Genomic DNA, 12672 nt, shown 5'->3' with positions numbered 1-12672 from the left:
GGAACGAGAGCGCCTCCACGCGCAACTCCAAGCACAAGCCCTTAGTGAGCGCGAACACTCTGCAGTGGAACGAGAATGCATCCGACTAGAAGAGAGTCGCCTCCAGGCTGACGCAGCGATGACCATCAGACTGGAAGAGAGGCGCCTCCAGGCTGAAGAAACCATTCAGCGAGACCGTACCAATGCACAGCGCGACGCCGCCAATGCACAGCGCGAGGCGGAACGAGACCGCGCCAATGCACAGCGCGACGCCGCCAATGCACAGCGCGAAGCGGAGCGGGACCGCCTGCAGGCGCAGATGATAGAACAATTGATCCAGAGGGCTACCCCCCACTCCTCCACGCGGAGCTCCCGGAGATCATCACGACACGGGTCGAGGGCACCTTCCCCTCCCCGACACATCTACACGGGACCCAGCCAGCAGGAAGAACCTGTTCACGTCGCCGAGCCCCCTCCTCAACCGGCCTATACGGGACCCAGCCAACAGGAAGCACCTGTCTACGTCGCCGAGCCCCCTCCTCGACCGGTCTATACGGGACCCAGCCAACGGGAAGATCCCGCCTACGTCGCCGAGAGACTAACTAGAAGACTCCAAGACCTAGCGGAGGAAGAGGAGGGATATCAAGCCCACCAGCACGAACCTACTTTGGACCAGGAGGCCCAGTACAGCCCCGACCTCAGCCCCGAGTCACTGCGCTACAAACCCCCGACCCAACACAGGGTTGAGTTTAATACACAGTCGGCACCGAGGAGCAGCACCTGGGGGCCCGGCCTCTGGTACCCACCCAGCACTAACCCACGACCCCACGTACGGGGAGACTCGCCCAGGAGGCCTCTCCCCCTACGCTCATCGGTGTCCCAGCCATCCATGGCGTCTTACCTTGGCACACCGACGTTCCCAGACTTTACGCGCGAGGACAGAGCACAGTACACAGAATTACGCATGTGTTTAGAGACTATAATGTCCGATGTCCACGACGAGTCGTACAAATATGCCATCCTCCTCAAGCATCTCAAGGTGCCCAGAGCGCATAACATAGCGCTGGCATATTCCAACTCAAGCACCCCATACTCCGCTGCTCTGGTGGCCCTCGACGCGCGCTATGGACGCATATGGGATTACGTGATCCAAGAAATACGAGATATCGACCGCCTCCCCCCAGCCAAAGACAATAGAGCACTGGATGACCTCTCTATCAAGGTACAATCCCTCGTGGGGATGCTGGGGTCCCAAAAGGAGAAGGGGAGATATGAACTGTATGCAAATTCTAACGTGGAGCGAATACTGGAGAAGCTCCCTCCAGCCCGTCAAGAGCGTTTTCGGCGGCAGAAAGACCACCGTGACCCCAACGGCCCAGAACCATCCCTCCTAGACCTAGCTGATTTCCTCGCCAGGGAGGTCAGCAGTCTACGACTGGACACATTCGTGTGGAGTGACTCTAGCCCTAGAGATGGACCGCAGAGGTTCAATGACAACCGCCGGTCCGTGACAGTTATGCACCAAGCCGAGCCTGAGCCACGGCAGACGAGCCACAACACCCACGTCAATGAGAAGTGGAAGGCTGTCTGTCAGTACTGCGAAAATGAACACTGGCTGTCTCAATGTGACACCTTCAAGAAGTTGACGGCTGACAAAGTGAGTCAGTGGATCAAAGCGAACCGCCGCTGCTTCCGCTGCGCGCGCGGCCACATGGCAGCCGAGTGCCGCCTGAAGAAAAGATGCGGCAAGTGTGACGGCGCCCATCTAGAAGTCCTGCACGAGAGCAACCAGCGTTCGCCAGGAAACCAAAGTAGGCCCGTCACGGTGATGTACCATGCCGAGGCGGTGTCACCACAGACCAGTCCTGAACCCCCCCCCCTGGTGTCCTGACTGTTGCAGCAGACACTGGGAGTCACGGTGCTACTCGTACTACGACGAGTCGGCGTCACCACAGACAGGTCACAACCCCCCGGCCAAAGAGGTATGGAAGATCGCCTGTACGTACTGCCGCAGAGGACACTGGCTGGACCAGTGCGACGTGTTCCCGAAACTGACCATCGCCGAAATGGAGCATTGGATTGCGTCGGACCCCCCAGAAGCCGGTCACCGCCGATTCCTGTGCGAGGATAACATGCGAAGAATAGCCCGACGAGGCAACCGACCAACAGGAGTGCTCCACATAGACCCCAAGCATAGCGGGAGCCCCCGAGTGCTCATCAAAGTGGTCAGAGTGCTCCTGAGCTACGAGGACAAGGTCATGGACACTTACGCCGTCCTAGATGATGGGTCTGAAAAGACTCTCCTCCTCGCTTCCGCCGCAGCCCAGTTGGGCCTGCGGGGTACCAAAGAAACAATGACAATCCGTACTATTCAGCGAGACCTGAAAACCATAAAGGGCAAGAACGTCTCATTCACAATAGCAGCGGCCGGGCAGCCCGAGAAGCGGTACAGCATCACTAAGGAATTTACAGGCCATGACATAGGTCTGTCAAGCTACAACTACCCCATCCCACAGCTGATGGCGAAGTACGCGCACCTACGCAGACTACCTATACCGCTTATCGACGGCGCCACACCGACCCTGCTCATAGGCTCCGACCACGCGGACCTCATTGTCCCAATCGAGGCGGCCCACATCGGACCCAAAGGATGCCCAGTCGCGGTCAAGACCCGCCTGGGCTGGACGCTCCAAGGCCCTCTCTCCGGGCCTTCCAGCCAACCCACGTCTACACGCTGCCTGTACACAAAGGTGAGCGACACAGGCCACTCTCTCGTACAGCCCGTTGAGAGGCTATTGACATTAGACGAGAGGCCTGTGAGAGAACAGTGTGTGAGAGAACAGTCTCAGGCCCGCTTCCTCCTAAGCGACCTACCATCCCGTCCAGCCCGTCAGAAGTGGGTAAAGGACAGGGACAACCTGAAGGTGGACACAGTCGTTATGATCATGGACCAGTCACTACCCCGAGCTGCGTGGCCGGCCGGCCGCGTCAGCAAAGTGATTACTGGTGCCGACGGGAAGGTCAGAGCGGCAGAAGTTATTGTCCAAGGGCGGACCTACACCCGACCCGTGGCGAGGCTGATAGAGTTGCCAGAGCTCCCTGACTCCCCTGATGACGACCATGACCCACTGACTTTGTAGATTGACCCACTCCTCACAACAGACATTGAGCAGTTGACTGGACTATTAATCTGTCTCCCTTAACTAATTAGGTGCGGACTAATTAGGAGGCGGCTGTTGTGAAGGGCCAGATTAAAGTTGAGAATCTACATATATTGTTTTATATACATTGTATATTATTTATATATACACGTTATATCCCTTTACCTGCGTGTAAATCATAGTAATATTCACTTTCCCTATGAATAATGCCCCCTGACGGCGGCGCCAGGCAGTCTCGCACTCAGACAGGTGCAAGGGGCGAGTTTGGGGCAAGTCAGGACATGCCCTTGGCAGTGTATTGATTCCGGGCAAGTGGTTAGGTTTGGAACTAGAAAGCCACTTAAGTATATATGCTGGCGCAGGTGCGCACAGCAGCAGTTCGTCTAATCAAGCAGTGTGACAAGTTCGGTAACAGTGAAATGAGCAGCAGTGCGTCTAACAGAGCGTTGAGAGCCATGTGCGAATAGAATAGTAAAGTGTCAGAGCTTAATGCAGTAACGTCAAGTTCGACCTAATTTAATGTGAAGTAAATAGTCGTTCATTTATTGTATGTGCACAGGAGCACCAGCGTCGGCGATTGCAGAACCATTACTGGTTGGATTATATTGATTTGGAACGTGTTACCCTGAGAAGAGCCTCATTGATTTCCACTATCGTTTGGGATTCAACCTCGTGAGGATTACCACTCGGACTGGCCTCGTGGACAGAGGCTGGCTAGCTGTCATCAGTGCTATCGAGCATTTGGATTACAATTATTGCTTTGCTGCTGATCGTTGGATTTACAAGGACCGACTCCTGTACGTGGAGTCTCTTTATTCTTCATTGAATCAGACTGAGTATCCGAACATTCCTCTACCCTCCAGGCCTTACACCCCGGAGGGAACCCATTGTCTCCAGGCGGTACCAGCGTTGCCTTCTATAGTTGCTATTATACGACAGGTGGTGTCAACTTAGACCCATCGTAGGATTCCTGCTATTCTTAGTGACTCATGCTATTGACTGACTTTACGCATATTCTTCGCCATACAAGCGCGACCCTAATTCTCATTCTGTAACCTAATGTTGCATAATAATAAAATTACCCTCAAATACTATTTCTTTGTCAATGCCGTGTTCTTGTGGGTGTTCACCATCTATATTTGATGTACTGTCTGGCCAGTAATTAAAGTACATAACTAGCAGTGGTTTAATCTATCACAATCTTTAATACAGTCAGGGTTTTGTAACCCCTCAGTTACAACTTGCATTCCGTGAAGACCCGCCCTACTCCCCTACTCTGCATCTGATTCGCAGACTGTGGGTGAGGGGGGGAACGCTGACGGGATGCTGAATGTGATTGGACCAGACCCGTACACAGACTCAGACACAGACAGTGTGGCAGAGCAGCCAGCCGCTTATGCAGAGCACTGCTCGCAGTCAGAGGAGATAGCGAGGATGCATTTGCCTTCCACTTTACTTGATATCACTCCGGAATCACGTTTCAACCAAGTCACTAACATAACGTTGCTGTCATGAGCCTGCGCTATGGTAGCCTACAAGTGATAAAATAAATAAAACTTCCAACTCTCGCGCAACGTCTCGGCAAACAGTAGCATGCAGGCCGCATTAACACTACACTTTGATGTCAAGTAGGGGGCCGCAAAATATCATCCCTCGGGCCACAATTGGCCCGCGGGCCGCGAGTTTGAGACCCGTGAATATTTTCCCTAACGGGGTTGCACTTCCGCGTTCGGTTTGCGCGATCTGATTGGCCACTGACGTTTCTGGTCATGTGACATGTGCGCCAATCGTGTGACGCCTGTTTCTGCGCCTATTTCCAACTTGAACAGCCTGCAAACTACCTAACGCCTAGTTTATCACTGGTTAAGCTTAGGCGACTCTTTCGAAGTTGGTTAAGGTTAGAGTTTGGAATCAGGGCTGGTGTTCTATTGCCCTGCTCTAAGACAAAATCTAACCTTAACCAACTTCGAAAGAGTCCCTAAGCTTAACCGGTGATAGAAACAGGCGTCACACGATTGGCGCACATGTCACATGACCAGAAACATCAGTGGCCAATCAGATTGTGCAAACCGAACGCGGAAGTGCAACCCCGTTATGGAAAATATTCACGCCTACAGGGAGCCCTCTCTAGTTGTGACAGGCAGTGCCCCTATGGGTTCTAGTGACAGTGGTGACTTGTCCTGAATGGCTGCTGTTTGTGAAACTAGGGGAGAAGGCTCTCAGGTTAGATAATCTGGGTTAGATTCAGCCTGTTGTTGCATTCTGGACATAGTGATGCTCTAGTAGCTGCCCACTCCAGTTCAAAGGACCACTTTTGTACGATACTGTGTTTACTCTTAGGGTATAGGCTTCTAAAGCGATGGCAACCACCACATATTATTCAGTCAGAACAAAGGAATCATACGGTTCATGTCCAGAACAGGCTTTTAGTGCAGCCCAGTAAACATTTCCATTGATTTTTGTTGACTGGGTGTGGTTCAAGCTAGGTCAATGAATTCTATCATAATCATTGTGTGAAGTAACACGTCAGGTTAGCTAATGCACTGAGAGAGAGAGAGGCTACTGCTAATGCGATAACAATGTGTTCCACATTAACTTTACAAATATTAAATAATTTGCATATCAATCTTACATGACACACTCAAGCAAAGATGTGTACCGATACTTACGGTTTGTTGTACGCACACAATACAAAGAGAAAACTAGAATATTCCACACTTTAGTGGGAATATTCTAACCGAGCAACTGTTCACAGCGATAGTCCAGCTACTAATGACAGCTAGACATACCGACTCCGGTAAAGTCTGACAAAAGCCTCCGATTGGTTATGTGTTCGATCAGACCTCTTGAGGAGTCAGGAAAATTCACATGATCACTTAGGCTAAAGTTTGTCAAGTAGGTCCAGGAGGTGGCACTGTAAGACTAGTTTGGCTGACTAGTTTGAATAAAATTTCGAACAAATGTTAAATGATAATAAAGGGAAGCAAGGGGAGGAAAAAAGATCAAATATCTGAGAAATTTATGTTTTTACTGTCTATCTCTTTCAGCAACAACCACGACTAAAATAACTGACTCCAGCACCAAGAGGACCAACAGCTCGGTTGCCTGGGGTAATTGAGAATTTCCTACGCCTCATAATGCCACAGGCTCTGTGGTTTCACTGTTATCTTGTGGCAGACTTGACAGTATCACAATCCCCCATCTCTCAAACAAAGCCCATGGAGGAATGGTAAAATAGAGCAACTCGCCCGCTCTCTTGCCAACAGATTAATGCTTGATTGTTCCTCATGCAAGAGATAAGATATTTGTGTCCCTATGCTATGCTGTGCTGGTTTGTGGCAGGGAAGGTTTTGATATGCCATCAACGGCACGTCAGCTGGGAGAGACGTCTGTCATGCCGTCGCGGTTCCCTTACGACCCTCTGATCTACAATATCTCTCCCTCTGGGAACAAGGTTATTGTCGTTAATCCTGTACTTTTCTTCTCCTGTCATAGATCCAGAATGGGACGCACCATTCCAGTATGGTAATAAAATCTTCATGTTTTCCAACAAAACACTGAGATACAATGAGGTGCATTACTGTAGCGTCTGACATGTCCATCCGTGTGTCCAGATTACCAAACCACCCGGTACATTGGGCTGTCCATCGCTGCGGTGCTCTTCGTCCTGGGAATCATGGTCGTGGGCTGTGAGTGTGATCCTTAAACCATCATCTCTTTCAAGATTCAAGAAATGTATTTGTCATGTCACAGTTAAACAGACAAGTTACACCGTACAATTAAACACACAGAATCACAAAAATATCTAGACTTACAACTAGAATTTAAATATTAAGAAAATGTAACCTCTTAACCTGCGCCCTCAAAAGTGTAAATTTTTAGTTTTTTAGGACTGCATACTCTTTTTGAAAACCAATATACTATACTTTATACTTATAGCACATGCATGAGCCTGGTCTCTTTTGAACGATGACATTCTGAAGTTTAGGATACAATAAAGATAATTAACTTTTAGAGCTAATGAAATAGTATAACATAGATCTGAACTTGAGTTGTAGAAAAACGTGTTACTCACGTATTTCTGTAGTAGTTGCAATATCAGATGTAGTATATACAAAGAAAAAACACGCTGGATCCATAGCCTGAAGTCTTTTGTAGTACATGTCCAAATTTCATAAAGATCCGTTCAGAAATGAGTGATTAGAAGTGGTTTTGGTCAAAAGTGAGAGAGCTCAGAAAACGATTTTCTCAGACTTCAATGCATTCAACGGAGAATTCTCTTCCTCAAGATTCAAAAGGTTTATTTGTCACATACATACCAGGGCATACAGTGAAATGCGGGTGGCCATGCCCGCTTTGATTGTGCAATAATACTAAATAATAAAATAGACATAATAAACAGGTAATAAAATGTACATAAAATAGGCATGATAAAATAGACATGTTAAAGTCCTGAGATAATGCAATACAATGTTAGCTACGAATTAAGGCACTGGGTCCTATGTACACTACTATACAATATACAGTTTTTACTCTATATCCTTATGCTATACTTGCTATTTCTAAACTATACTATACAAGAACCACATCAGTTCTTTCCTTAAAGTGACCTTTATTTTCCTCGTTCATTTAAAGTGTCCTTTCCATTTAGTTTAGATTGACCGTTTGTGTGTGAGCGAATGCAGAATGTGTGTTGTGTGTGTATGTGTGTGCTCATGTGTACTTGTGTGTGGAGAGTTCAGTGTTCAATGGTCTGATGGCCTGGGGGAAGAAGCTGAGCCTTAGTCTCTCTGTTCTTGCTGCATGTGTGCGAGGCACTTGCTTGACCGCAGCAGCTTGAACAGGCTGTTGTTGGGGTGGTGGGGGTCTTTCATTATTCTGCAGGCTCTGGATTTGCACCTCCTGTTATATAAGTCCTGCAGGGGTGGTAGTGCAATACCTGTAGTACGCTCTGCTGAGCGCACCACTCTCTGTAGGGCCTTCCTGTCCTGGGCCGTGCTGTTTCCAAACCAGGCAGTGATGTTTCCAGTCAGAATGCTCTCTACAGCCCTGGAATAGAAGGAGTGGAGTATCTTCCCAGATACTCTGAACTTCCTTAATTGTCTCAGGTGATAGAGGCGCTGTTTCGCCTTTTTTACCACAGAGTCTATGTGTGTTGTCCATGTCAGGTCCTCTGTGATGTGGACTCCCAGGTACTTAAAACTGCTCACCCTGTCCACGATAGCCCCATTTATCCACAGTGTGTCCCCTGCTGTGTTCTCCTTGGTTTTACCAATGTTCAGGAGTAGGCTGTTATCCCGGCACCAGCGTGCCAGTACAACCTCCCCGGTAGGCCTTCTCGTCGTTGTTAGAGATCAGCCCCACCACCACTGTGTCGTCAGCAAACTTCACTATGGAGTTGGAGCTGAACCTGGCCACACAGTCATGTGTGTATAGTGAATACAGCAGGGGGCTGAGAACACAGCCCTGGGGGGACCCGATGCGCAGGGTGATTGAGTTGGAGGTATGACCCCCCACCCTGACCGCCTGGGGCCTGTCACTCAGAAAGTCCAGGATCCAGGTGATCAGGGCGGATCTCAGACCCAGATCGATCAGCTTGTCAACCAGTCTGGTGGGGACTATGGTGTTGAAAGCTGAACTATAGTCAATGAACAGCAATCTCACATAGCCCCCCTTCTGACTGTCAAGGTGAGAAAGGGTGTTGTGCAGTACCTGGGAGACCGCATCGTCAGTGGACCTGTTTGTCCTGTATGTAAACTGCAATGGGTCCATGGTACTAGGGAGGGAGGCACAGATGTAATCCTTGACCAGCCTCTCAAAGCATTTCATGACCACAGAGGTGAGTGCCACCGGTCTGTAGTCATTTAGGCCTGCTGGGGAGGAGTTTTTTGGTACAGGGATTATAGTGGACACCTTGAAGCAGGCAGGGACCAGTTTGGCTTGTGACTTTTCACCTAGATCCCTGAATCGCTAATTCCCACTTGGGGTAACATTGGAAAGCCACACTCATTCGTTACAACCCTGTCCAATAATTTTCGAGATCGCCAAATTATTGACAGAGGTAGAGGCTTGGACGTCGAGAGTGGTATTTAAAAAAAAATAGAAAGTCAGCCGTGTGCTTCGGCGCACACCGAACATATCGGCATGTAACTCGAGAACCGCTAAACGGATTTTGTCGCCTGAAAGGGCAATCGACAGGAAACAATTAGGGCTTTAATTCTATCCATATATTGTATTAGAAAATGTGGGCCGTTGCATGGTAAGGGGTTTTAATGCTTCAAAAAGATAAATAAAGTGTAAAAATAAGGCACGAGTGACAAGAGTAACAGTATTGCACATTCAGTTCACAGTGTATTGCAGGTGATGGTAGTGGAGGTGACAGTGAAGTCACAGCAGAGTGCCTGTGTTGCATTCATAGTTCGATCAGTCAGTGATGTTGGGGGCTGGAAGATGTTAGAATCTGAGCCCTAACACCCTAACAATACATAACCACACCATCCTTTCATTCTGTTTCATCGCACCCTTTAGGTGGCAGAGTATGTCGACGGCCTAGGTGTCACAGGAGATCAAAGAAGTAAGTAGAACGAAAGTGATGACAGGCTAATGTAACCTTCTTCAAGAACACAATCGAATTAACGTTTATATTTAGTTCCTACTTTACAAATAGACAGAAGACTTCAAACGTGACAACGTTATGCTATTACTAGTGCCACACTAAACCGGCTGACAATGGGGTGTTTTATAAAGTAACGTATACACCGTCAGTTAGACATTAACCCTTTCACTAGCACAGCGTGCTAGTGAAAGCTTTAAACCTTTTGTAGTGTGGTGGCGAAAGCTTTAAACCTTTTGTAGTGCGGTAGTGAAAAGGCTAAGTGAATGGATGTTTTCGTAGTACACTGAATAGCTCTGTAAATAATAATGCCACTCCTGAATGAACTCACAATAGGCGGATATGTTGATCAATGGTTCATGAAAGCCAGGCTTAAGGCATGCGTTAGGCAATACTGTAAAGCAAAGTACTCATTTGTTAATAATTTCCCTTATTGTTTGGTTGGTGTGGTTTGCCTTGTTGACGTTTGATTGATTGGTGTTTAATTTAATATTGTGTGTGTGTGTGTGTGTCTACTCCCCAGGACATACCAAGTGGACAGACATTAAGCAGAGGACATATACCGACTACCGAGTATCTACAAAACATTGTGTGCATCAGGGGAGAAGAGGAGAACAGACTATCTGTGTGTGCGTGTGTGTGTGTGTGTGCGTGCGCGCGTGCATGTGTGTCTCTTGCGTGAGTGTGCCTTCCCATGTACTCGGAATAGAAACAGTGAAGTGGAAAAATACAGAACAAACATGAAATATGAATCATGCTGACAAGAGAGAGCACGACATTATCAACGGGTTAATCTTTGTTAAATGTTATTTCCATTAGGCAAAACTGAACTGAAAAGCAAATTGATCATGCAGGCTCCAACAGATGACTCATATTTTAATCACACTGCCGGACAGAGACGGAGCACGCTCTACATACAGTGTGTTTATGAAAACCTGCTAATCGATAACCCAGCTACGGGCAGTCGGAGTCTCACAGGAAGCCATTATTAAAGGCTATAAAAACAACCCTAAAATCTGATACATATAATAATCTCAACAAATATCACCATGTTTCACATCAGGGTGTAAAAATAAAGCCCAAGTGACTTGTCTGAGAGTTACTGTGTGCTCTTTTGCTCTTTAGATCCAATGCTAAAATGTGATGTTTGGTATGGAGTGTCTAAGGCCCTTATTGGCTCTTTGTCAGTAAAGCGTTAGATTATATTAGATCCAGGGTTTTGTCCGTATTGGCGTCGATATGATGCAGACGACAGAGGGAGAAACAGACAGTGGATGTTTATAACACATTTAATGTCAAAATCAGCATAATGCAGACAGAGTTCAGCATAGCTACCTTGAATAATAGTATTTCCAGTCCTAACCGTTATCACAACAGAATCAACAGAGGAACGCGAGAGCTTGAAGTGCTGTGCAAAGGGAATTAATCCATAACATATATATATATATATATACAGTATATATACCTGCTGTAAATCCTTTTTTGAGATATGTGGTCTTGTATTATTCAAACACTTATTATTTGTACACTTGTATGTTATTATAGACAAATGAAACCTATTGTGAATGCCCTTGTCAAATAATATCAGATACAAGGCTAATGATTGACAACAAGTATCGATGAATGTGTTAATTAAAATACAAGTCTAAAATACAGCTTTGATGTTGATATACAGTAAGACAAATAAAAACACAAATATTATACATAAAGACATCTGTAAAATAATAATTTTTTTTATACAGATTACAATAGAAGTGTGCATACAATAGGAGGCGTCATCCCTGAAACTCATCGAGCATATAAAAGATAAGCAAATATTTTTTTTATTATTATCAAAAGCCAGAATGCATAGTCCAGTCAGCTGAGCACATAGAATGAAATAACATTCTAAAAGCGATTTTGGAACAGAAAACAACTTGTATTATACGAGTCAAGTCAGGGATTGTCCGTCGTCCAGTAATGCTCTAGTTTTGACGTGAAAAGAATCAGACTACAAAAAGGCCCTGAGAATCTCTTTTTTTTTCTCCCCTGCAACTTAGAAATCCTCATAAGCCCTCTTCCCAATACTTTATTTCTTCCATTTCTTAGAAAATGCATACATTTTCCACCCGTAAGGTAGGGCGTGATGAGATAGGAATGGAGGACAATAGCTTTTGTTGTGTTTACAAGTGCAGCGTCACAGAGAAAGAGGTTTTACAGGAGAATAATGGAATGGAGATATGAGAGAGAGAGGGGGAGAGCAGGCTCAAAGTATATCTGTTTGGATTTCTGCACATTGGTTCTAGGCTGATTCCACATGTCTGTTTGCTTTGTTCATTTTGAAAAACAAAACAAAACAAAAAAAGACTGCATTCCAAACTGCAATGTGGGTTATTTGTGCAATAGAGAGAAAAAAACGTTCTTTGAATGTGACAGTGGTCGGACTACAAAGACTAAGAAAGTGAAATGTTTTGTACTGCATTTGTCAAATTATACTCGTTTTGAAATGCTGACAGAGCTAGGGAGGGCTTACTGGGCCGTGCTATGCTTATGGGAAAATCCCACATACACACATATACAGCGCTCAAATGCAAACACTCACACACGCACGAGCACGCACACGAACAAACACACACACACACACACAACAATGTGAACAGCAATAACACCTGCTGATTCATTCCATAATTAAAACAAATGGGGATGCATCATCTTCAATACAGCACTATAAGAAAGATTTAAGCCAACGGTTTGCACACCTGGAGACGGAGGCATTTATAATCAAACAGGTGCTTCTGCCCCCCCCGACTGGAGCCGAGCCAAGTCAGGCCGAGCCAAGCCAAGCCCCACCTCACGCGCTGACGTCAGAGCGGTAAGGTTGAGTGGAGGAGGACGACAGTGTAGACACTGTTTTGACAAGAGCCGGCGGTTTTCAACACC

At 46.8% G+C, this 12672-nt stretch overlaps 1 protein-coding gene across 2 annotated transcripts in view; it reads left to right on the top strand.

The window, feature by feature from the left end:
- The window catches only part of fxyd5 (FXYD domain containing ion transport regulator 5), a 57578-nt gene extending 46704 nt beyond the window's left edge, over positions 1 to 10874 (top strand). For both annotated transcript variants that reach the window (XM_084336036.1, XM_084336035.1), the window contains 5 exons: positions 6188 to 6250; positions 6636 to 6665; positions 6755 to 6829; positions 9669 to 9714; positions 10277 to 10874. In XM_084336036.1, the coding sequence (XP_084192162.1) occupies positions 6188 to 6250; positions 6636 to 6665; positions 6755 to 6829; positions 9669 to 9714; positions 10277 to 10301 (239 nt within the window). In that variant the 3' untranslated portion in view covers positions 10302 to 10874. The remainder of the gene's footprint in view (positions 1 to 6187; positions 6251 to 6635; positions 6666 to 6754; positions 6830 to 9668; positions 9715 to 10276) is intronic.
- The last annotated feature ends 1798 nt before the right edge of the window (positions 10875 to 12672 follow it).

This window comes from Notolepis coatsorum (genome assembly GCF_963971535.1).
Source record: "Notolepis coatsorum genome assembly, chromosome: 19".
Taxonomy (NCBI): Eukaryota; Metazoa; Chordata; class Actinopteri; order Aulopiformes; family Paralepididae; genus Notolepis; species Notolepis coatsorum.
This window is presented reverse-complemented; position numbering and strand designations above follow the sequence as displayed.